Source organism: Tenrec ecaudatus, chromosome 9 (genome assembly GCF_050624435.1).
Source record: "Tenrec ecaudatus isolate mTenEca1 chromosome 9, mTenEca1.hap1, whole genome shotgun sequence".
NCBI classification, from domain to species: domain Eukaryota; kingdom Metazoa; phylum Chordata; class Mammalia; order Afrosoricida; family Tenrecidae; genus Tenrec; species Tenrec ecaudatus.
Window position 1 is genome coordinate 6,710,334 of NC_134538.1, and position 26,285 is coordinate 6,736,618.

Here is a 26,285-nt window from a genome sequence, read left to right on the forward strand (position 1 = left end):
CAGTATATCCCACTTGTCTATTTATGACTCCTCTGTATTTGTATCCTTCCTAATTTCTGATAGCCTTTTTATTCTCTGTGCCAAGATTCTCAGCTTTGTCCCAATTCCCTCACTAATGGCTCTAATAGTTTGGGGTTTTACCTCAAGGTCTGTGATCCACCTTGAGTTTATTCTTGTTCATGGAGTGAGGTAAGGGTATTGCTTCATTTTTTTTTTTTTTTGGAGGTAGATATCCATGTTTTCCAGCACCACCTGTTGAAGAGGGCATCTGCTTCCCATTTGATATTTTTGGACCCTTATCAAAGATTAGTTATCTGTATGTTGATGCTATTTCTGGGTTTTCAGCTGTTTTCCATTTTTTCTGAACATCTGTCTTTATTCCAGTACCATAGTGCTTTGACCACTGTGTTTGAATAATATGTGCTAAAGTCAGGTAGAGCAAGCCCCTCCCACTTTGTTCTTTTTGAGGAATTCTCTGCTAATTCTGGGATTCTTTCCCCTCCATATGAAGTTGGGAATCAGTTTTTCCAATTCTTTGAAGAAGGATGATGGTATTTCTTATTGGGATAGCATTAAATTTATATAGTGCCCTGGGCGGAACTGACATCTTTACTATATTGAGTCTTCCAATCCACAAGTATGGGATATTCTTTCACTTGTTCAGGTCACTCTTGGTTTCTTGTAATAGTGTTCTGCTGTTTTCCTCGTACAAATCTTTTGTTTTTTAGTCAGGTATATCCCTAGATATTTCAATTTGTGCTTGGCTGTTGTAAAGGGTACCGCCTTTTTAATCACCTCTTCTGTGATCTTGTCTGATGTGTATAGCAGTCTGATAGACTTCTGTTTGTTGATCTTGTATCCTGCCACTCTGCCATATTCCTCTATTGCTTCCAACACTGTACTTGTTCAGTTTGGGGATTTTCAATATATAAAAGCCTATCATCTGTGAATAACAATAGTTTTGTCCCTTCCATCCCCAGGCAAGTACCTTTGATGCCTTTTCTTTGTCTTATGTTAGTTAGGACAATGTTACCTAGGAGTGGGGACAATGGCACCCTTGTCTGGTCCCCATTTTCAGTGGAATTGCTGTCATCTTTTCTCCATTGATTACCATGTTGGCTGTTGGTTTTTCTTATATAGCTTGTATAATATTGAGGAATTTTCCTTCCATTCCTATCTTCTTGAGTGTCTTAAACAGGAATGGGTGTTGGATGTTGTTGAATGCTTTTTCCGCATCTATCGATATTATCATGTGGTTCTTATAACTTTTCATCTCAATGTGGCGAATAATACTAGTGGTCTTTCATATGTTGAACCATCCCTGCATCCCTGCTATGAATCCCACTTGGTCATGGTGAATTATTTGTTGTATATGCTTTTGTATTCTATTGGCCAGTATTATGTTTATGATTTTTGCATTGATGTTCATTGGGGATATTGGTCTGTAGTTCTCAGTTCTTGTGGGATCCTTTCCCACTTTAGGTATCAGAGTTATACTAGTTTCATAGAAAGAGTTTGGGAGTTTTCCATCTTTTTCTGTTGTTCTGGAAGAGTTTGTGTAGGCTTGGTGTCAGTCAGTTCTCTGAATGCTTGGTAGAATTCTCCTGTGAAACCTTCTGACCTCGGGGATTTTTTTGTTAATCCATTGATAACCTTGTCTATTTCTTCTATTGTTATGGGTCTGTAGGAGGTTCTTGACGTTCATCTGGGGTAATCTAGGGAGAGATTGTTTTTCCAAGTATTTGTCCATGTCTTTCATGATGAATTTGTTAGAGTACAGACCTACATAGTTCTGTATAATTATCCTTTTGATTTCATTAGGGTCTGTTGTAATGTCCCCTGTTTCATCCCTCATCCTTGCTATTGAAATTTGTTTCTTCCTTTCTTTGGTTAGGTTTGCCTAACCAAATTGTTAATCCTTTCAAAGAACCAACTTTTAGCTGCATTAATTTTTTTCATAGTGTTCTTGTTTTCTCTCTCCTATATCTCATCTCTGATTTTTATGATTTATTTCCCTTTGCGGTTAGTGGGATTGTTCTGTCGACTCTGCTCTAATTGATGGAACTTTTGTGCCAGCATATCAACCACAAGTCTCTCTTCCTTTTTCATGTGTGCTGTGTTACTTCATCCTTCCTCTGATAAATGCCTTTGCTGTGTCCCAAAGGTGTTGGTACATCATCTTTTCATTCTCATTGGTCTCTACAAACTTCTTGATCTCATTTCTGTTCTGGGCCAATACCTACTCCTTCTTCAATAGAGTGTTATTCATCCTCCAATTTTTTTGCTATTGTTTTCTCCATCGTCCTTTTGTTGATTTGGAATTCTTGACAAATGAAAATATACTGAAAGACTTTGGGTCTACAAGTTTGATAATGCACAGAAAATATGTCCAACAGAGAAGATGTTAATGTACATGTGTTTTCAAATATAGTATGATTCTTCCCCTTGAAGTTTATCAGTAGTTAAGAGTAGGTGGACGCTCCCAAAATGTGCCTGCACCTCAGAATCATCCCGGGGCTTCCTCACTCCCCTTTATTCATTTGTAAACAAAAATAAATAAAAGGAATACATACATTTGGAATAAAGTGAAAATAAAGTTTATTTTGTTCCTCAGTTTCATTGCATGCCCTGCTCTCCAAGGCAACCATGTCTGACAATTTCTTATGTTACTCTGCAGATGCAGTGTCTAAATTTGGAAATATACAGCACCTTTTTTTATGTCAGGTCACTGGCTATAAAGATTCCATTTCCTCTCGATGTTTTTTAAATTAACGATGCATCTTTCAGATTGCCCCGTATTTTGCACACACATACCTACCTCTATCATGGCTATTTAGGTTTTCTATTGTAAGGATGTGCACACATCTATGTATCTGTGTTTTATTTATCACAGCTCACACTCACTTCCCAGTAGTTGATTCTGACTCATAGCAACCATACAGGACAGGGTAGAACTGCTCCTGTGGGTTTCTGGAACTGTCATTCTATGGGAGAAGGAATCCTTAGCTTTCACCAATGAGGTTTTGAATGACAAACCTTGTGGTTAGCAACCCAACGTGAATGCATTCCACCACCAGGAATCCTTATATTTCATTTATGGATAGATATACATGTATATCTCTAACCCCAGGCATAGATCTATATGACCTACCTGCATGTAAAAATGCAAAGTAGGCCATGTGCTGGCCTCCAAACTACAAGGTTGGTGGTTCAAACGGCTCCTTAGGAGAACCCATAAAGATTTCTAGCTCCTGGAATCCACAGAGGATGTCCTACTCTGTCCTATGGGGTCACCATGAATTGAGATCAACTTGATGACAATGAGAGAGCGATTCCATTGCTTTCATGAATAATGTCACATGTAATATAAGCAACCCATACATCTCTTTACACACATGAGCAAGCATAGGTGTAGGATACATTCCTAGATGTCATATCCCTCGGTAAAAGGGAATATGCATTTTCCAGATTGCCTTCCAAAGCCACTGCACCGATTATAGTCCACCAACAGAGGGAATGGTCTGCCTTGTTGGGGAGAGGAGCCCCGGGGGAGCAGAGAGCAAAGCATCGAGCTGCTAATTAAATGGTGGCTGGTTAAGTCCATCAGCTGGATGTTCCAAGAGAGGAAGCTGAGGTAGACTTTTTCTATAAAGAATTACAGCCTTGGGACACCCATGAAGCAGTTCTACTCCATCTTAAAGGGTTCCCATGAATTAGAACTGACTCAAAGGTCATGAGTTTGTTGGGGAGGGGTTTTGGGAGTTGTTTTTAAAATGAAGGATCTCTGAAAATACATGTCTTTTAAACTTCTCAGGGCAAGCCCAGAAATCTGCATGTTTTGATAGCTCTGTGTAAAATGAAATGTTGTTAATATTTTCATATCACACTATTTCACATCGCTCTGAATCCAATGCAGAAAGTCTGTGGACCTACACATGGAATGCCAAAGCTAGTGCACAGCGTCTCATATGTCCCTGGACTGGAATCCCTGGGTGGTGTTAGCACTTAACACACTCAACATTAAGCAAGGGTTTGGAGATTCAAGTCTGCCCGGGGGCATCTTGGAACAAAGACCTGGCAATCTTCCTCTGAAAAATTCGCTATTGAAAACCTTACGGTGCACCATTCTATCACAACACACAAAGTCTCACAATCAGTTGGAATCGACTCAACGACAACTCTTTCTTTTAAATGCCTAGACACTAGCCTCCACAGCCATGAAGGGTTCCTCCACTCGGAACCCACTCGTGAGAAGTGGCAAACTGGGGTTGAACCAATGTTCGAACATCTTTTGGCTAGCAGCTCCCCTCTCTCTACCTTTCTGTGTTCTCCATTTTTGTCTCGAATCTCCCTCTTCATTGGAAAAAGCACTCAGGAACTGTTGTCTTTTCCACAGGTTCACGAAGATGTACTTTAAACATGTGCTTTTTGAGAACACGGTTTTTGATGAGTGCTACTTTGAAGATGTTACATCTACAGATACCTATTTCAAAAACTGTACCATCCAATCAACCCTGTTTTACAACACAGGTAAGGACATGGAACTGCTGTGGCCCAGGAGACTTGTCACAGGGCAGACTCAGCACAAAGAATCAAAGGACTCGGCAGTACTTTAAGATTAAGGACGTATTAATAGATACTAGGACTAAACCCGGGGGAGCACTGGTGATGTAGTGGTTCCACATGGAGTTGCTAACGGTGAGTCCAGCAGTTCAAAACCACCAATGACTCCTCGGGAAAACGATGGGGTCTTTTAGTCTCGATAAAAAAATTACAGTCTTGGAAACCCACAGAGGCAGTTTTACTCTGCTTTATAGGGTCGCCATGAATCCGAATTCACTCAATGGCAATGAGGACTAAGCCTAGGTATCGAAAAAAAATTACGGGTTCTAACCCCAAATGTGATAGATACATTTTAGTGCACAGCTTTGACCCAAACATTTCATTTATCTACATCTCCGTTTTATCAAATAGTATAAGGAAGCAAAGGTTCTTTGGGATTTCAATGAGAATGATGGTACATGCAGAGGATCCATGGTAGAAGTAAAGTATTCTGCAAAGTAAAAAAAAAAAATCTTAAAGGCTTGGGATAATGTGAAACTCAAAAAATTTCAAGAATTCCATTCCCATATTAATAAGCCAAATGAAAAACGCTCATCTCTTAAAATTTTGTGCGTAAAGTGAGATGATGCGAGTATTTTAAAATCACACCCTTTGACTAAAATCATTTCAAACACCACTCCATCATGCTTTGTTACCGCTATTGCGCTTGCACATGTGGAGCTGGAAAATAAGAAAATTAACTGGGTGCTCCCGTCAGCTTCCCTACATGGTCTCAAGAGGACTAGTGCTGCTCTCGGACCTTGAGGTGTTGCCTATGAGGCGGCCGGTTGGGAAGCTTGGATGGATTCCCGCATCGTTTAGGGTCTCACTGCTGTGATCTTTCCACCCAGCCACTTGCCTTCTGTGCAGATACATGCTGCCACCTCCCAAATATCTACCCCGAGGGATGGTTTGCCCAAGAGTATCCTCCTCGGGGATGTTAACTTCCAAAGCTCCCATGCAGGTCTCCTCTCTTCCTGAATCATCCCATACAGGATTTACCTTTCTGTATTTCTCTTTCACTTGAACTTAGAATAATAAAAACGAATTCCATAAGTGAATCTCCGAGAACCAGCATCCTTTTTACTGTGTCCTCTTGAGTCGTAATGGTGCCTTTCCATTTGCTCACGCAGCGCGTGGGCGGTTTTGCAAACACTTCTAACCTGTAGGCTACCAGAGCTCAGCGAAGCTTAGGGATCATTAGGTCCACTCCTGTGATCTTAGAAGGGAAGACTGATGGCGTTTAGAGCAGGTCAGCGGGGTACCAGCTCCCCAAGCGCAGATGTCCTGAGGGCCCGCTTCTACATCCTGCTAGAGCATCTGCTCTTAGAAGATGCCAGAAGAATGGGAATACGTTCTAACCAGATCGCTGGTATTTTTTAAACAATGTTCCAGTTTTTGCAAGCGCTCTCCAGTAATCGGTCAGATTTTGACCTTCCTTTATTTTTCTATATATAAGGCCAGTAGCCACCGAGGAGAGGCCAAGCTGGTGTGGCCCAGGGGCTGCGTCATTGGTACAAGCAAGGACCTTGCTCAGCTTTGAGGATTAATATATTTCAAGGAGCCGCTCAGTGACTTAGTTTCCTTTCCCCTTACTTATAGAAACAAACAGGTTATTACCATTGTAGACGTTTCTCTATTGATTCCTAGTTGACTGCAACTTACCATATCTACTCAAGTTTAAACGGAGTTTTTCCAGCACATTGTTTATGCTGAAAAAGGCCCCCAGTTTTTTTGTGCGGTCAAATTAGGCGCCTTGGCTTACACGTGAGTGTATAGGTACCTTTATTTTTGACTCTGTCTGATTGCTAAAAGCCTAACGTCCCCCCAGACCCTCTCCACATTCCGTGTTCATCGACCAAAGATTTCTCTTCTCCATAGACCTCTATGAACACAAGTTTATCAACTGTCGGCTGATCAACTCCACCTTCCTGGAGTCGAAAAAGGGCTGCCACATGGACTTGGAGCAAGACAACGACTTCCTGATTTACCTCGTCAGCTTCCTCGGCAGCCTGTCTGTTTTGCCTGGGAACATTATTTCGGCGCTGCTCATGGATAGGATAGGAAGGTTGAAGATGATTGGTGAGTCTTTCTGTAGGGGGCTCTACCTCGGTGTGCCAATGGACTAGGCCAGTGGCTTTCAGATGCATTAAAGAAATTAACCCCCCCCCTTTAAATAAATCTTGCACAGGGAGAACTAGTCTGTTCTTGTTTAATAAACCCTTCCATTTAACTACTAAGCAACTCTGAGACAGGCACTAATTCTAACAGCATCTCTGTGTCTCATCTGGAAAATAAGCTATTAAAAATATTCACCTTACCACCTTCACAAGGTTAGTGTCAGAAGCACATAGCAATGACATGAATGATGGTATGAAGGTTTGAAATGAAGCTCATTGCTTATTATTAAGGACTACTTACCACGCAACCGTAGCACACAGAGTTTGGGCTTTGGAACAGGCTTTAAATGTGTTCTTCTAATTCTCTGAGTGCCAACCTCTTCGTCTGTAAGATGAAGATGTCTATAATTCGCTAGTCGGGTGGCGTGAGGAAGGAGCAGGTTGGCAGAGAACATTGTGACGTGCTGGGAACAGTGCAGCTTCTCAAAATGAAGCAGTGGCGGTTCAGGTAGAAATCTTGCTTCTCATGCCCGAGACCCCGATTCCATTCCTCACCCCCTGTCCAACCATCACTTACCTGTCTGTCAGTAGAGGCTGCATGTTGCTACGGTGCTGAACCGACTCCAGGCTAGGAAGAAAGACCTGGTGATCCACTTTAAACATCAGTCTTTGGCCCACAGCGACCTCGAGAATCTTCAGCTTATCATGGGGACGGCACAGGACTGGACAGAATTTTGTCCCATCATGATGGGGTTGCCATGAGTTTGGGGCCACCTCAGAGGCAAGGAGCTACAAAGGGTAGGCTTGACACATTGCACTGAGATATTCCATAACAGAAGCACATTAGGGCCAAGGAAAATGTGTATTACAATATGAGTCAAGGTGGGGTGGACAGCACATCAATACATAGGCCATTAAGTATTTGCCCTCGGGATGTAGTTGGTCAGTAAAATTAATACCAAAGTTGCCAGTGGCAAAGCTCAAAGGGAAACAAAATAAATCACATAGTCACTTTGTCAAGAGGGGAAAATTAATCAAGTCTTCATGGGAAGGAAATTTTTTTCTAGTGCGTGGGACCTATTTTATTATTGTAAATAGTGAACTGAATGGTCAGGAAGGTAAGCACAGGAGGCACCTGTGATTTTGGTTTTTAGCCTTCTCTGCTAGAGGGAGAAGCTCTTCAAGGGCAAGGTGAGGGCTCACTGATATCTTGGTGTCTGCCAGAGTCCCACCTAGTGAACCAGAATGGATGACGATGGCCACTTCTGTAGATCGGCTCAAGTCGTCAGCTTTTTGGCAGAAGGCACTGCAAGACGATTGGTTGTCTTTGCTTGTTGTCATTGAGTCAGCTTGAACTCACGGTGAGTGACCTTATGTCCAACACAGCCAAGCCTTGCTGCTGTGCTTGCGGCGAGTTCCTCTATCTCTGAGAATTTCCCAGTATCCACCATGAGTTCGGTGATGGGTTCTCCCTGACAACGTGTGTCCAGTCAGCCAGTCAAAATCTCTCCATGGAAATCCTCTGTCCGGGAGTCAGGTGGTCCTCTCCCCCCAAATCAGCTTTATGAATGGATAGAATCTCTTTTGTTTCGCTGCACTTCATTCGGTTTAATCATCCCTCAGGCGTGGCCGTGGAGTCGACTCTGACTCCTGGTAACCCTGTTGTGCAGAGTGGAGCTGCCCCTGCATGTTTCTGAGCCTGTCAATCCTTACAGGAGTTAAAAACCTCATCGGTCACCTGGTAGTTTCTAACTGCTCACCTTGGCGATTAGCAGGCTGACATGGAACTCATGGCGCTTCCAGGGCTTCTTTGGTTTTCTGTTCATGCATAGTGAAAATGAGAACTCCATTTAAGGGGCGTCACAGTGAATCTGTAGTACTTCTTTTTTTTATTTAATCATTTCATTGGGGACTCATACAATTCTTATCACAATCCAAACATACATCCATTGTGTCAAGAACATATGACTCTGGTACTTCTTGCATCTGATCACCAGTCTTTGAGGCACAGTGTCTAACAGCGAGGTCTATGTCAGGTTCTGCGGTAGCTTGGGAAGTTCTTGGGAAGGCAGGGTGTACAAATTTACCAGGGATACTACCTGGTGGTTGGAGGGTAGGTTGGTACAGGTGGCAGACAGGGGAAGGAGAGACGGAGTGTTCTTGTACTGTGTCTTGGGTCGAAACTCACTTGTATAATCCTGCTAAAAGCAGGCAGGCCCCTGTCCCAAGTTAGGCTCAGAGAACTAGTAGCTATTGATTTTTCTAGGCTAGGCTTTTATGCATGTCTGCATTCGGGGCTGAGCCAGATTAAAAGCTCTCCAAGCACTTAGTCCCTTCATTTGTCTCCGCATCATTTCCCATTTTTAGTAAAAAGGCTGGCACCCTCTGGAGGAACTGCAGTAAATAAATTGCAGTTAATCAATCTCTCTTCCACCTGTCTTGGTGGGATGTGCGTGGTCTGCTCTGAAGTGGCCCTACCCGTGGTCCACTGACAGAATCTGTTGACATCTATGGGTTCTGCTTATGCAGCCACACTATTTTCTGGGTGGTTTCTTGCTAACAGCATACTAGAACATTTCCCGAGAACGCTGCCAATCTTTCATTTATTCCTCTGACAGACATGCACTTATGTAACACTTTCCCTCTGCCCAGGATTTGAAGTAGGCTACAGGAATCCATTCAGTAATTGAGGCGGACAGCGTCCCGGTGCTTTATTAGGAGAGACAGAGATTGAGAAGGTCTATTTAACGGACTCTTATGAAGGGCTTCTTATAGAACGGGTTTCCCCCAAGCATTTTAATCAATCACAACTTATTTAACCCTCAAACTAACACTATGAAGCAGCACGATCTTTACCAGCGTTTTGCAGACAGGGGATGTGAGGCAGCAGAGAGGCCCTAAGTCAAGGTCTCCCAGGTGAGCAGAGGTGAGACTGGGGTTTAGGCTCTGCTTCTGAATTAGAAGAAGGAGGATTATGAAGCTGGAAGTGTCGTGTGCTCTAGGCCTACTGTCAGAGGCGCTGAGGTATCGAGGGGTCACGGGGTCCCTTCATGACAACTGTCACACGTTCTAGAACCACTAGCTCAACATTTATTATAAGCAGAGCATCCTCTCTGGCCATTGTAAGCAGCACATGCGTTTAGGTCAGCGGTTCTCAACCTGTGGGTTGCAACCCCTTTGGGGTCGAATGACCCTTTCACAGAGGTCTCCTAAGACCATTGAAAAGCACATAAATATTTCACAATATATAATTACATAATGTTTTGTGATTAATCACGATGCTTTAATTATGTTTCATTATGTTCAGTTTGCAGCAATGAAAATACTTCCTGCACATCAGCTATTTACATTAAGATTCAGAACAGCAGCAAAATCACAGTGATGAAGTAGCAACAAAAATAATTTTACGGTTGGGGGTCACCATAACACGAGGAACTGTATGAAAAGGTCGCGGCCTTAGGAAGGTTGAGAACCACTGATGGAGATGGTAAAGCTCCCAGGGCCTGTGTGGTCCAGCAGGTGGCAGTCTCCTCTCCAGTCGAGCTACTTCCTAGCTAGCGGTGAAGAAGTTAGCGGGCTACCTGCTCCTTGTGGGCAGCATGGGGGGAGCATGTCAAGGGAGTCGTGGGGATGGGACCCACAAGGGTTAGCTCCCTAGGGCACAGAGCAAGGTTGTCAAGGACAGGTCTGATCTATTTGGAGTGAGAATGGGGATAAAGCGGAGAATAAATGGCACACGCCTTCTTCAAGTTGTCCTCTGTGGCCAATTTGAACACACATTCTCACCATAAACTTCACAAACGTCTATCTTCCCGGAGTCAGTAAGGTCCAGGACAGCCATCTCTCCTGGCTTCTCAGCAAGGTTTGGGGTTAGTCTTAACTACCTGAGGGTCAGAGGGCGGCGATTCCTGGTGGAGCCTCCCCAGGAGGCATTTCTGGAGAGACCAGGGCAACATTCTGGTGGTTGGCATCCAGAGAGTGTACATCCTCCTCCCAGGGACAAGAGGCGCAGTTCTAGCTCCTGGATGATTGTTTCAGACCTGCTCTCTCACCTCCTTCCCATGAGCTTCATCCTCCCCTCCTTTACAGCTCCAGTTTTGTCTCTTACCGACTCTGCTTTCACTGACATCGAGTCTGGACTTCCAAGCTCCTCTGGGTTCCATCTATTGGATTTAGACAGGCTTGGGCACAACCTTCTTTTCGTGGGACCTCTTACCATTCACTGGATTAGCCCGGGTCCCGGTAGGAAAAATCACCCCCCTCAGATAGATCCAGGAGAAAGGTTTTATTAATGGGACTTCTTACAGAATGTGCAGGCAGGCGAAGCACCTGGAGACGGGTGACAATGGGAAGCAGCTACCGCCTTATACCCTCAGGAAAGAGAGGAAGACACAATGCAGACCGAGTCCAGTAGGAGCTGGCAGAATGGAGGGAGCCCATCAAGGGAGTCCTCATGGTGCAGTCCACAAGGGTTAGCTTCCTAGGGAACAGAACAGGGCTCTCAAACATAGGGCCCCTCCTCCCCATCCCGAAGCATGCTGGGTTGGGAAGCTTGGCACAAAGTGACTTTGTAATCTTTCCTGGAAGTTAACCTGGAGGTGACCTGATCGAATCCTGCCGCCTGTGGGGTTCAAACGGATATTTCTCTATCTGGAGGATGGTAGTGCTAATACCTGTACAGTTGTGTTGGTGGAGGATGGGACCAGACCTGTAGCTAAGAGTCTTGTCCAAGACATAAGGATGTAATAAAAATCAAATGGGCGGAAGGAGGGGAAAAAAGAAAAGAGAGGACCTGATGCAGAGGGCTTAAGTGGAGAGCAAATGCTTTGAAAATGATTAGGGTAAAGAATGTACGGATGTGCTTTATACAATTGATGTAGGTATATGTATGGATTGTGATAAGAGTTGTATGAGCCCCTAAGAAAATGTTTAATTAAAAAAAATCAAATGGGCTTGTCTAAAGAGAGATCTAGCTTTTACCTTTCAACTCTGGGATATAATCTATGTTACGTTTGATAGACATATTCTTGTGGGCACTGAACATATTGGATCGTGGGATAAGGCAGGTCGCACCCAGTAGTCCTAAGGTTAAGGACTGACCATTGTCAGAAGACCTACCTTGTAATTTAGAGGGAGGTCCTTGAGTCATCCGGTATCCGATATGTGAAGACTGAAATTAACTAGACAGGCAATCCATCGACCAATACATTAACCGGGCCTGTGTAATGAAGCCCCAATACAACTGAACACTTAACGCTTGGGTGAACTTGCATGGTTGGCAATGCTCTGTGCGTATGATGCGCACTGATACTCGGAGAATATTGTGTCCTGACATCCTGGGGGAGAGGACAAAAGAGCTTCCACCTGTGGACGCCATCCGGTTTCTGCTCTATGCTTCAGGTCCTTTGGCTGATTATAAACTGTATTTTCCCTTATAATAAACCACAACTGTGAGTATGAAACCATTCAATGTGTTCTGTGACTCCTAGTAAACTATTGACCATGAAAGTGGTGCTGGGAGGTCTTCAAAGTCGAAGGTCATTTCAGAAGTCCTGGAAATTAGGCATGCCAACTCTTTCGTGGATTGTAAACTCTTCCCAGTGGTCTTCATGTTTCCTAATGCCTTTGATCTTCCCTCCATAGGCGGCTCTATGTTAATCTCAGCAGTCTGCTGCTTCTTCCTGTTTTTTGGCAACAGCGAGTCTGCAATGATTGGTTGGCAGTGCCTGTTCTGTGGGACCAGCATCGCTGCCTGGAATGCTCTGGATGTGATTACAGTGGAGCTTTACCCTACCAATCAGAGGTCAGTTTTTTCCTAAGATTCCTGTATTACTTGCTTAGTTTTCTTTGTAAAAGAGGCTATATCTACTCACTCAATCCTTCACTTGTTTGGTCATCTTTGTTTTCCTAGTACTTGCTGGAATGAGCAATCCATTGGCTGATCAGTTTCCCCTGCAGGAGGGCTGGCCTTGGCCTGGCATGGGGCAGGGAATGGTGTCCGATGGTGGGGTTCAAACGGGGTTCTCACGGTGTACACGATGTGCAGGAAGAGGAGTCAGAGGGGAACGCGGGTGAAACTCTGCATGTCACGTATGAACAACCTGCAATATGCAGATAACACACTTGGCTGCGGAAAGTGAAGGGGGCTTGAGGCAGTTAATAATGAAGCTCAAAGACATACACTTTAATGTAAAACAAAACCAAATGTAAAACAAAATTCCTTAGAAGTGGACCAACAGTGAGAGGCATGAAAGTCATGATAAACAGGGAAAAGATTAAGGTTGTCGAGAATTTCATTTTACATGGGTTTACAATAAACTCTCATGGAAGCAGCACCAAGAAAACAAGTGACAAAGCACTGGGAAAATCTGTTGCAGATTCAAAAAACAAAACTCGCCCTCGTTGAATCAATTCTGACGCATAGCATCCCTGTGGGGCAGGTCAAACTGCCTCTGCAGTTTCCGAGACTGGGACTGCTAACAGTGGAATGGCTCAGAGCTACCAGTGTTTCAAACGGAGAGTCTTGCAGTTAGCAGCCCAGTGCATCACCCCTCTGCCCGCAGGGCTCCGCTCCATGCCGCCAGCACTCCAGTGCATCTCTCCCTAGACGTGGTATTTTCAACTGTTTATATGCACGGGCAAGCTGCACACTGAATCAGGCAAACCAGCGAAGAAGGAAGGCATTTAAATTATGGTTATGGTGAAGACTATTGAAAGTTTCACCGCCGCCCAAAGAACAAAGTTCTGCCTTAGAGGTACAGTTAGAATGCTTTTTAGAAGCCAGGATGGTGACATGCACTTTGGACAATTTAGCAGAATGGTCCAGTCCCTTGCAAAGGACATGCTTGGTAGAGGGTCAGAGAAAAAGAGGCGGATGAGATGGATTGACACAACAGTTGCAGCAATGGGCTCAAACATAGCAACAACTGTGAAGATGCCACAGGACGGGGCAGTGTTTCATTCTGGTTTGCCTGTGCTCACTCTGAGAGGTCTAATTCAGTGTCACTCGATCTGCTAGTGGGTAGAGAGCAGGCTTGGTAGCGAGAGATGGAATAAAAAGATGAAAGAAAGCTAGATAGATTGAGTGACAGTGGGCGAGAGAAACAAGGAAAGGGAGGAGGGCCAAGGTTAGTGTCACAGGGATGCCCAGTGTTTAATTTTTATTTGGTGCATATTTTTGGACAGAGGCCTAGTTTAAAAACACAGAGTCAGAGTCACTACTTTACAGTAATTCTCAGGGTAGGCAATTTGTAAATTTTAAAGAGGATGGATCTGTGGTCAAAAAGAACTATGGGATGGGATGGCAAGCAGGTTAAGGAAACTTCAAAAGAAACATTAATGATAGCAACAAATATAGTGAAAGTGCAATACTTGGGGCCCTTTTACAAATCAAAGAACTATTAAGATATGCAAAAACGAGGAGAGGAAACATAACTACTTAAATAGGATGTAAGTTTACATTTAGGACATACAAGAAAATGAACTGACGGGACTGTTAGAGACAGTAAAATGATTTGATTAGATGGTCAGTAGTAAAACTAAATCTAGGTTTTTTTTTAATACATCAGAAAAGTTAAGAGTGTAGCTGAGAATATTTAATAAAGTAAAAGCTGTAAAATAAAGAGCAAACAGTTAAATGACAGGAATGGAGCCGATACATGAAGATAACCAGGAAACTTTCCTAAGAGATATAAACAAGCGAAACGAGATGCGTGTCAAGATCGGCCTTAATTTTAGAAAAGAAGATTCACTTTTCCAAAACTTTTAAGTTTTGCCTTAAATTTAATTGAGCTTATTTAAAATTGAAAGGTATACCTTCCCCCTACCACTGGAAACTTAAAGAAATTCTTCTAATGTGTCCATGTGAACTGATGTATATATTCTAATATTTTCCCAATGTAGTCTCCTCTAAATATGCATGTACACATAGGAAGAAAAACTCTTTTTAAAAGATGTGGGCGTGGGAAGTGAAAGTGTGGGAGCCACGGGGGCTCTCAGCGGCCCCTGCCCCGATGACAGCAGTCCTTCTAGGGGGAGGCACTATGAATCCAGAACCCATCTTCCCGATCATACTGAGGAACTGGGGCCTCACGTGGGCCCCGCAGAAGGCACCTGGGATTGGAGCAGCGAGGAGCATGAGGAAGTGGGGGCAGGTCCTCCCCGCCTGTCCGCCCTTCTCTTCCTCCCCCCTTCCCGCTACTCCTACCAACCTCTCAACAAAGATCCTAAACCAGAGGAAACAGATGGCACCTGTGGGCGATGGTGAGGACGCCCGTTGCTGACATCCAGGAGGCAGATCCAGGCCCTCGGGCAGCATCTGCCAGACCCTCCACCAGAGAGTGAGGATGAAGAGGAGGGAGCCACAGGCTTGAGCAGTCACAGCTCCATCCCTGTGGACCCAGAACACATAGAACTGGTGTAACTGACAATGGCCGGGATAAGTCTGCCTGTGCCAGGGGTGCCCGCCTGGGCTCAGGAGATCTGGGACGCTCAGTGGGAAGATGTGGGACAGGAGGCTCTCCAAGCCCCGCCCAGCCTGGAAGCGATAGCAACAGCGAGAGCTGCATTCCGGGCCAGCACTGAACGAACGCATCCCTGGTTTCTCATGTCCAGCTCCATCTGCTCCATCTCCCTTTCCACATCAAGGCAAATCAAGACTTCTCAGAGACCCACTTTATTCAGTTCTGTACATTCGGGGCCCTCGGCTCAAGCCCAACGGCCTTAGCATGCATGTATCGCTCTGTGGAGAATACAGTATCCTATGTACACAGCACCCCCCCCAAATAAATAAAAGATGTGGGCTTGAGGATCAGTGATTACAAAATTACAATATGGTATAAAGGCAAACATATAAAAAATGTGCTTTGCTTTAGTGGACTTTGCAGACACTACGTTTTTTTATTAATTGAGGACGTGTTGAGCAAGTCTGTTGGTCTGATGTAAATAGTTTTATGGACATATAATTCACACATCAAATACTTCCATACTTCAATCATAGTAAAAATAGTTGTGTACTCATCACTACAATCAATCCTGGAATATTTTCTTCCTTCCTATTGTCATTATTGGCTCTCTATTTCCCTCCAGCATCCCTTTCCATATCTCTAGTAAGTCACTAATCCAGCTACTGTCTCTGTTGGCATACCTACCCTGGATTTCATACACTGGAAAACATACTACCACCCCCCTCCAGCAAAATAAAGAAAATAAAATATAAGTCCAATAACCATAACAAAATAAACGAGAGAAAGCAGGAAATATTAAAAAACTCGAACCAAGTTAAAATGGGTTGCAGGGAGGTTAAGTGATGAGATATAACATTTTAACCTAATCACATCTGCTCTCACCTCGTTAACAACACTCCGTCTGACAGCAGGGCAGTTCACGCCCCTCGGCTGTGTTCAGAGGGCATTCATGGGGGGCTTAACCCATGGGGGCCACCTGTACTTGGAGTTTGGACTCCTACTCTTATCCCTATGCACACTAATGTGGACAATTTAAAATTTGAAACCATTCCCTCCTTTGAATTTTATTATTTATCATCCTTGGATCACACATTCCCAGCAAGACAACAATTGAAAATGAGATTTGTTGGTGTTGTTTGAAACCAATGTGTATGTCACAGAAACACCCCAGTCCTAAAATGAGATACTTGAAAAGAAAAAAAATACTTAAAATGCTCAAAATATCAAGAGTGGTTATGCCCTTCTGTGGCGAGTTTATATTATTGTTGCTTTCCCACGTCTTTCTATACAATTGTATTTCTTAATTTGATTAAAATGGGCAGTTGTTACTTATACTTAGGAAAAAAATATTCTTCCACAATCTTACTGCACATCACTCTCAGCAGGGAAATACAAAGCAAAACAGCATACTAAAACAACTAAGCCCTGCTCATCTACCCAGGCCCATTCCCGCCATTCAGAATGACTCAGTTTCCTCTTCTTTTACAGGGCAACGGCTTTTGGCATCCTCAATGGATTGTGCAAGTTTGGGGCCATCCTGGGAAACACCATCTTTTCTTCTTTTGTTGGCATAACCAAAGTGGTACCCATCCTTCTGGCTGCTACTTCCCTGGTGGGAGGTGGCTTGATTGCCCTTCGCCTGCCAGAGACTCGGGAACAGGTCTTGATGTGAGCAACTCGAGGAGAAAGGAGAGCTCTACGGAAAGATCCACAGAACCTTGACTAGAACCCCTTAACGGCACCCGCGCTTCTTGTCTGTTACTGTCCACAGGGGATCTTCGATAGCCCAGGAGGAGGAGCTGAATTTGTCGCCTCTAGTTTAGGACTCATTTCAGCTGTTCATATGTTTGTAACTCAGGTGACTGATTTGGGGGTGCCTGAGTCACCCTTAAGATTGTAGAACTGTAGGTTCCTGGTCTTCCCAGCCCAAGGTCATTGGAAGAAGGGTAATACCATCTAGTGAATCAATGCTCTAAGCAAGATGTGTGCATTTCTCCCAGTAGGGAGCAAAGACTTCATTGACTTTCCTATGATTCTAAGGGCAAGAAACACTCTTCCACAAAACTCCTGGGAGCCAAAGGATCTAACCTTTTGACTTGGCTGGAGGTTAGAGCTAGCCAATAAATATTGGAGTAGGTATACAAAAAAAATGTATATATATATACACATTTCATTTAAAAGTCTTATCCATCCTATTTTCCATTTGAAAATTGGCACAGAAGTATTAAAGATACTCTGGTATAAAGCTACAACAAACAATGTGAGCAATAGCTATAGAAACCTACTTTCTCCCTGATGTCCGAAGCTTCCCAGGATCATTTTGTACTGGGTTTTAAAATGATACTGCATTTATTCCATTTTTCCCCCTAGTTAAAAGAAAATTAGTAGGATAAGTATTCTCTGAACTAAGTTTGTACATAACAGTATTTGGGGTTAATTTTCAGAAATGGTTTCTGCAAGTGTTGGCCACCTTTTAGCCATATTTGGGGAAGATTGAGTGTTTGATGTCCCAGAAAATTGGGTCTGAATGAAGGAAATGCAAGTACAATTTCTGACAGCCATTTAGCCTACCGTCAGGAGAATGCACTTAACAAACTCATGGTGTACAGTTCATTTAGTCTAGGCACTTTTCTTCATGGAGGTGTGCTTTTCCCGTGTAAAACGGTTCTCAGTACTAGCATTTGACTTCGCTGTGCACCCAGCAGCAGGAAACGTGTCCTGCAGCCTCTGGACGGCTCTTTGCCCGAGAGAACAAGACCCCATGGACAGCGTGGACGTTGTTCGACGGGTGGGACAGAGGAACCACAGTTCTCCAAAGCATAAATCCTCTCAGTTCGCTGTAGGAGTAAGCCATAATTTGTATTTGTCAAAACTGATCCGGTCCCCTGGGAAATCTATCCTCTGGGTCCCAGGTCCAGGGCTTTTGAATCCGATGTCGTAGGTGTGCAGTGTAGAATATCAAGCAAAAACCACAGGCTGCAACCATCACCTCAGAGTCCACGCTGGCGCCCAGTAACTCCACAGGGTGGGGTAGAACTACCCCACGGGGATGACCATGCCGCCATCTTTGCAGATGCAGCGTGTCAGGCCTTTTCCTCACAGATGGGCTGTTGGCCTCGAACTGCTGATCTTTAGGATCATGATTGAGCGCTTAACCACTGTGCTGCCAGAGCTCCTTTAGATGGAGTGCAAACGCAACTGAAACCTAACGCACTGCCCGTGAGTTGATTTCAACTCATAGAGATCTGGTAGAAGAGAGTAAACTGCCCTTTGGTTTCCAATCTTTATCCAAGACGATTGGCATGTCTTTCTGCTTATGAAAATCTCTCAGGGTGGGGGGCATGGTGCGGCTGGCAAAAAATGTCGGAGGCATGCCTAAATTGTGGAAAAACCTGGTAAATACAAACCAATATGTACACGTGGCTGCAGGTCTCCCCAACCCAAGGTATAAGAAGAAGAAGGAAAAAAACCTTCCAAATGTGTCAACATACATTATACTTATTATTATACATAAATATACATATGTAGGCCTTTAAACAATTTCTGGGGAAAAATGGAATTAAGAACTAATACCTTTTTTTCATGAACTTTTTAAAGCCTCCTCATATATTTAAAATGCCACCATGTTACAATGCTTCAGTGTCTTAAGGACGTTATATAACATACATGCGGTGTCAAAGGTCCATGAAATACAATTGTAATATGCTTTCCATATTTTTGCAGTCAAAATACCGTGGCTAGCTTCATCAACGAGAATTGTGTAAATCAAGGATTGCCATATCCCTGAAAATATTCCTCTTCAATGGGATAATACAAATATTATTAAGTGAGTAGCTATCACTTGAGAAATTTACAACACAGTTAAGAGTTTGTATTTCTACTCAGGGTGAGTCTTATAAATTCAAAATTTGATTACTTTTGTAGTGCTGTGGCCAAAGTCATTTTTGGGTTTTTTCCATTTGGTTTCCAAGCTCCATCTTCTCCATTATCTTTATGGCTCTTGTAGCCAACTGCCTAACCAACTAAGGGCATATCCGGTTCCATCCATCACTTAGCCCTTTGTGAAGGGTACAGCCACTCTCAGCAGCCTTTCAGCAGGAGGAATTGTCTAGAAGTGGTACCCGGCCACTTCTTAAAAGCTGTCACTCCTGCCGAGATAAATGCTTCTTTAAAAATAGTCCCTGTGGCAGGTCGTTGGGAGAATAATGTAGAGCTATTCTGGCTACCTAGCTCCTTTTCAGTTCGTGTTCCAACCTAGGAAACTCTCTGTGGTGCCCACGCAGGCCTACAGGAATCACACTCGACTCTGCCGAGCGAATCTATCCGCATTTCAGAATGTGTTTGATGACACTCAGTTCGGAGTTCTCCTTTTAATCATCTCTACTGCGTTGTGCTGCCTTTGATGCTGACTTTTGATCTCTGGGTTCTTGGAAGTAAGCAAAGGACACGGTATGGCTATTTGGCTCAAGGTCAAGGAGCTGGAATCAGGTAGCTGTCACTGGGTTTGGGGATGTGGTAGCCCAAGGTCATGTTAAAATAATATGATTTCCAGAGTTCTCTGGTATCTTGTGTTAGCTTACCAATAATAAAAGTAAGAAGTAATTTAAATCTCTGGGAAGTGGGCCTAGAAATTATTTTCAGCCTCTCAGATCTCTTCTGTGTTCCTGAATTCACGGAACCAACTGAGAGGAACGTGAGGAATCTACTTTCTTGTTGTGTGTCTGCGGACACGGAGAAGTGAAGGATGGCCAAGGTCACGTAGAGGGCTAGAGGTGAAGTGCGCTATAAGGTCTAGGATGATGTCTCCACAGTTCTGGGCTAATTCTGCGATCAAGGACAGCCTGAGACTGAGTTCCCAAAAGGTCTTGCGAGGGATGGGACAACGTGTTAAATACTTAACCTTCCTTCCCGGGAGCCATTCATTGGAAATGCATTTTGTCGTTTTACTCTGACTGAGAGGGTCAATCTAGATATGGCATCGTTTTCATTTATCCGTCAGACTCTAAAGTGCCCCTACTGTGTGCCAATTCCTGGGCTGGTCCCTGAAGATACAGGGGTGTGAAAATCTTCGCAGCTCTCTCTGTGGTGTTTCCCACTAGGTAGCAAAGTGGATATTAAATGGGTAATAAAAAGAAAGTACAATCACCTTCTAAACGGCAACATGCATGCTTTGTTTGTAAGAAGCTTTTTCCTTATTGATACTATGTTTCTGATTCTAGTTACCGGCTCAGGTGCTTCTTTGCCCACAGGACTGCAGCAGGGCCTTGTGGTTATAACCCAGGCAAAGGCAAGGCTGCGCGCGCTCCTTGCTACAGAACATAACTTCGTTTTCATGGAGTCGATTCACCAGGGACAAAGCATGGGCTCCAGGAACTAAAGCTAGAAATCAGGAACTGGGACAAGGCTCCTGAGAAACGGATTTCCACTTCCGTCTCTGGAGTGCCTTTGTGTCGTGCCCAGGTGGTGAGAAAGCCTAAGTGCTGGCCTGCTAGCTTACGGATTGGTGTCTTGAGCTGCCAAAGAAAGCCCTGGCCAAAGCCTAGGAGGCACGGCAGAGCAGTTCCACGCTGTCACACGCTGTGGTGGCGAGTTGGAAGAGACTCAACGGTAACTGCGTTGGCTTTTTTAGCTGGGCGTAAGGCATTGCGAGCAAGTGGCTTTGCATTCCTGGGACTGCTTGCTTGCCCCTTCCACGTGCGTTTCACCACCTTGGGATACTGTGAGCTGGGTACAATGGTAGCGCAGCCCAGCGAGCAGTTTGGAAATAAATCACCTCGACAGAGGGTTTGAACGTGAGACCTGGGGAAAGCATGCGGTGTTGAATGTGCAGAAGCGCGACAGCAGTGTGGTTTCCACCGACAGTAATGGCGAAGTGCCTGCCATAGACTTACACTGCCCACAAAGGTTAAGTGGAGCAATAAAAGTTACAGTTATCCATTATACAACAAACAGGGGACTTAGTTAGCAGAACCACACCACACCCTCTGGAATGTTCCATGAGAGGGCAGTGAGGAGCCCAAGCCATCTCTCTGTAAGACGTGCATTTATGTGTGCATTCACCTTTGGTCTTGTTGGATTACATGCGCTAACATAGCAAAGACTGTAAATATGCATTGCTTTAGAAAGCCAGAGGTCTTTCTGAGGCTGCCCCTTACTACAGGTGATGTGGTAGACAAGGAGCTTCCTTTAACATCAGCTACATCGCTGCGCTCAGGGACTGGTGCAGGGCTGGGCAGGGCCCCCTCCAGTTGGACAGATGTTCCCGTGGTTGGGACAGACTTGATGACACCTCAGCAGAACCACCCCGGGCTCAGGAGAAAGGCAGTCATAGATCACCTACTTGCCCTCCACCTCTCACATACCGTGGGGAGAGCAGGTCCCCCCACAAATCATCACAGGTCTCCGATAGGCGCAACTGTACAGCGATAATAAAGAAAGATTATAGCAAAGTCATAGAGCGCATGAGAGGTGGAGGAGAGATTGGAATAATGGAGTCAGACACAATTCAGGGTAGCATGCTCACCTCAGTCTCGCTTGGTGGTCTTTGTGCGGGAGCCCAGCCACGAGAGCAGGAGGGCCCCCACTTTATTGCTAACTGAGGATTATATCTCATTAGGGGGACATGATTACAGGTGACCACATGTCACAGGAAGGGGCAGTCCAATAGGCATATACATCTTAGGAAGGGGATGTGTGATAGGCATAAGTGTGACAGGAAGGGGATGAGCTGGGGGTGTGCCCATAGGAAGGGGAAGGTCTAGGGGTATACATGTGACAAGATGGGCAGACCCTAGATTCATGATGGCACCCTAACCTTGGTCATCCTTGGGCGGGTTTGACCTCTCTGGGGTCTCCTACAAGGAAACAGACTACTGTCCTTATCAGAAGGGAGTGGGCCCTACTTGTGGGATAAACAGTGGTGTCTGCTTGCTCTGGATGGCTGATAGCTCTTAGGGAGAATGACCCCTGATCTATTCCTGATGACCTCCAAGTGTATAGTCATTCGCAAGCAGCTAAGTTTGGCATATATTTGGGGGGAGACAACTTGGGAGAAATCCTTCTGTTGCCCACAGCATCTGAGGAATTATTTTAGGAATTCCGATTTTTCCAAGTCAGAATTTATGACAAATTCAGTAGGGCATGCACAAAAGCCCTCTTAATTAAAAAAAAAGCTCCCAAGAAAATTTGACTTGAAGTTACATTATAAAGGAATTGCTTAAAGCTACTTAGAGAAATGACTGCAGCAATCAATGAATACATTACAAATAATTCTTATTTATTAAAGTGTTTCTCCCAAAGAATAGCAGTTCTATTGACCTCAAAATACTTGCAAGTGATGAAACTGTATTTCTTTAAAACATGTTTACAATCCTTTTTTTAAAAAAAAAATTGGAATTGGGCTTGATGACCCAAGAAAACCCAAGGATACCAAATGTTGGCAGTGAGATTGTTTCTGGGGCAGTACTAAGGGGTTTTGAGAAGCAGACTTTTCGGAAACCTGCCGTCTGTGCTTTTTTACCAAGAAAATGCCCGTCGGAAAGGTCAGAACGTAGGTGGCACTCAGACGTTGCTGAGTGGTCTGGTAGAATTCGGCTTGGTCACAAGTCAGCCGGGAGAGGATTCCGTTAAAACAAGTGATCATTTTATTGGGAGCTCTGACAGATCTCAGAACATTCCCTAGTTCAGTCACATCGAGCAGTGGTACGATTGCGACCACCATCAGTTGCCAATATTTTCTTCCTTCTTCAACTGCTTGATACCAGCTCCCCTTAATCCCCTTCCTCTCCATCTCTAGCCCCTAGGAACCCTTATTTATTTATTTTTCCCTATATTAGATTTTTTGGGCCATATCTTATGCATATATCCAATATATCCTTTCACATATAATTCTATTGTTTGATCAACGCCTTATTCCCCCATTCCTCCCGCCCTCTCTTTCTGTACCCTCAGAGGACCGTTACTCCTGGTACTGTTTCTGAAGAGTTAGTTATCTTCCCTTTTATGTATCAAATGATCTTAAATGGACAAATGAAATTATGCAAATCTCATGTGGTTAATGCGGTAAGAAAATGAAAAACCATACTAGTAAAGGGAGGAAAGATTGAAGAACTGGAGGATAGTTATGGGGTTCATCAGTGCTTTATTGCACCCTGGATCTACGATCCCTTCCGTGTGACCCTTCTGAGAGGAACTGTCCAATTACCTTACAGGTGGGTTTGGGGTCTCCACTACATCCACACCACTTCACATCAATTTGGTTGCTTGTTTTTGAAATTGTGCTCCTCTTCCCATCGACACCTGATCACACAGGCTGGTGCTGTTTTTCTTCCATATGGACTTTATCGCTTCCCTGCTACATGGCCATTTGTTTTAACTACAAGCCTTTAAAACCCCAGACGTCATATCTTCCAATGCTGGACACCATCAGCTTTCTTCGCCACATTTGCTATGCACCCATTTTGTCTTCAGCGATCATCAGCAAGGTGACCGTCATAGCATGCCATATTATTAGAAGAAGCTGTTCTTCTACGGAGGCAAGCTTTAAGTAGAAGGCCAAAGTCCATCTGCTTCCTTGTTGCATGTGCACATAAATACACACATATATGCACATAAATACATACATATATACACACAAGTATACATATATTTATATGGTTACGTATATACGTATATATATTTTCTTTTTTCTGTTCTACCCTTGTATTGTGTTTACCCATCATTCACCACAGTAATTCCCCTCAGATACAACTTGATTGATCAAACATAACCAGAAAAGCTGCACCCTCCTTGGCATCAATTTTCGAACACTTACTATTCCCCTGTACCCATCATTGTTGGCTCCCGTTCACCTCCCCGCCCTGCCCCCTATTTCCCCCCAGGGACCATCAGACCAGTGGCTGTCTCTGTAAGATTGCCTACCCTGCCTGTCTTGTATAGATAAACACCAACAAACCAAACCAAACAAACAAGCATAAAGTAGCCTTGAACCCGTAGGAGCCCCTGGTACGTTGTGGTTATGCTAGGTCAGCAGGTGGGCACCACCAGCCTCTCCCTGAGGCTCGCGACAATCATACTGAGTTCCAGTCTCACAGCCCCGTTGGGGACAGTTCTACTCTAACCTGTAGGGTCTCTAGGAATCCAGATTGACTCCATGGCAGTGAGATTTTGGAGGTTCTTAAAATACTCATACGGGTAGACAGTATAATAGATAAGTTTGAAAATTAGCTCCACGTTTTATAAAATTACATTTTGGTGAAGGAAATATTTGTGACCTATGAAAATCAGAAAATAATCTGCATCACATAAATGTTTAGTATGCATTCTATGGCCTAGTCAATTTGATTCAGATAATTTTCACATAAGAGAGAGAATTGAAAATACATGTGAAAAATATAAAAGTAGTTAAACAGATTTTCCAATTTAGAAACATTCTCAATGGGTCAAACCTTAGCATCACTGACACATGCCCTTCAGGTTTCAGGCGCGATGGAAATCTTGAAGGTTGTTTTCCCACATGAGATTTGGTCCTAGGTCATTGTCATCTGAATCCTGATGCTGCCTGCCCTAACAAACAGAAAGTCTGTGGTTTGTTGTTACTTCTATGCCCTTGATGTGACACGTTCAGCCGATGAAGTAAGTATTAGGAAGGACTCTGCTTCAAGTGTAGGCCTGTGAATCATTTCCCGTCGCTTCCTTGCTTCCTATTCCAAAGTGGGAGCCTAAACATACACAGTCCAAGCTGAACCTTCGGATTCCGATGAGCAATGCCTGGGGTGTGAAGAGATCCTCTCTCTCTGGGTGGAGGCTGGCCCAGCCTAGAGATACTCTCTTTGGGAATAGGTGAAGGGGCAGGAAGGGGCATGGGTGACAGACTACTGATGCTCTTCCTGGAATGGTTGCTCAGCGGCACCGATACATTTCTGAAACAACTGCTACCAATGTGGTCACCTCAATCCTTTGGCCAGGGGGGACACTTCTAGTTCTGAAAAGGCGAGCTGTTGTGCAGAGACAATTGCCATAGCAACACACTCCTGGATGTGATGCTGGTGTTCAGGGTACCTCCCAGTGTCGGCGGCCCCACGGGGCGCTCATGTTTGTAAGGGATTCTTTGTGATAAGTTGCTCATGATGGGACGTTCTGACACACAGCCCAGAAAGGAAGGACGTGTTTCTCTGGAAGCCTTTCATCTTTCTGTCAAGCACTTTTATACTGCGGTGACTACAACCCAGCTACTGACCTGTCCTGCAGTCAGGCCCTGGACCGGGAGGAGGACACAGAGCTACAGGCTCTGAGCCATGGGAAGGAAGGTCAACAGGTGATGGAACAAGGGACGCAGCGAGCAGTTTACAATGACTTTCAAACTGGACAGTCCTTCACGAGATTCCTATGGACTTGATCTCCCTGGCGTGTAAATAATGTGTATAGCAAATGCATCTACTAAATGGCAAAACCGATGCTGTGTGGGCAATGACCAAAGACAGTTTTGGTTTCTCTTCATAGTTTTCGTGCTCTCGTTTCTCTTTCCCTTTCACTGTTTTGCCATCTAACTGTCCCTCTAAATGTGCAATCGCTGTGATGACCTGTACTTTTTATTCTCTGGTTCATTAAAGTAGTAGAAACATGTGCTCTGGTGATTGGTCAATCCATTTCTAATCTTTGGTTCTTCCTGGTCTAGATATTAGCAAACACTCCTTGAAAACACACTATACACCAGGCACTATGCTTAAAACTCTGGAAGACCATCTCCTTTAGTCTTAAGAAGCTATTACCTCAGTGTTATTTTCCCCCTTTACTGATGCGGAAACCGAAAGGCAGCCTTTCAAAGGCTGGTGGTTACAATGAGGTAGTAAGTCGGAACCGCTGCCATTGGCCGTGTAGTCGCACCGGCAGACGTGCCGCTCAAGCTCTTCCCACTGGAGACCCTGTCTCGCCTAAGAAACTTGAAGAATCATTTGATTTTGAATAAGTTGTGGTGGTTGTGCCTTCAAAATCATTTCACTGATTTTCCACGAGTCCCACATTCACGTATGAAGTGCCATGTGGGGCCATGCCCCCTTGTTTAAGAAATTGAGAAGTTGCACTTGGGTATCTCTCCCAC

General features: G+C 44.2%; 1 protein-coding gene and 1 pseudogene across 1 annotated transcript in view; both read left to right on the forward strand.

The window, feature by feature from the left end:
• Nucleotides 1-20,304, forward strand: part of SV2B (synaptic vesicle glycoprotein 2B) — an 89,572-nt gene extending 69,268 nt beyond the window's left edge. Inside the window, exons 9-12 of the mRNA XM_075558413.1 lie at nt 4,397-4,530; nt 6,484-6,684; nt 12,366-12,525; nt 16,676-20,304. Of these exons, the coding sequence (XP_075414528.1) occupies nt 4,397-4,530; nt 6,484-6,684; nt 12,366-12,525; nt 16,676-16,859 (679 nt within the window). The 3' untranslated portion in view covers nt 16,860-20,304. The remainder of the gene's footprint in view (nt 1-4,396; nt 4,531-6,483; nt 6,685-12,365; nt 12,526-16,675) is intronic.
• On the forward strand, nt 14,735-15,447 carry LOC142456949 (male-enhanced antigen 1 pseudogene; annotated as a pseudogene).
• Nucleotides 20,305-26,285: the final 5,981 nt, after the last annotated feature.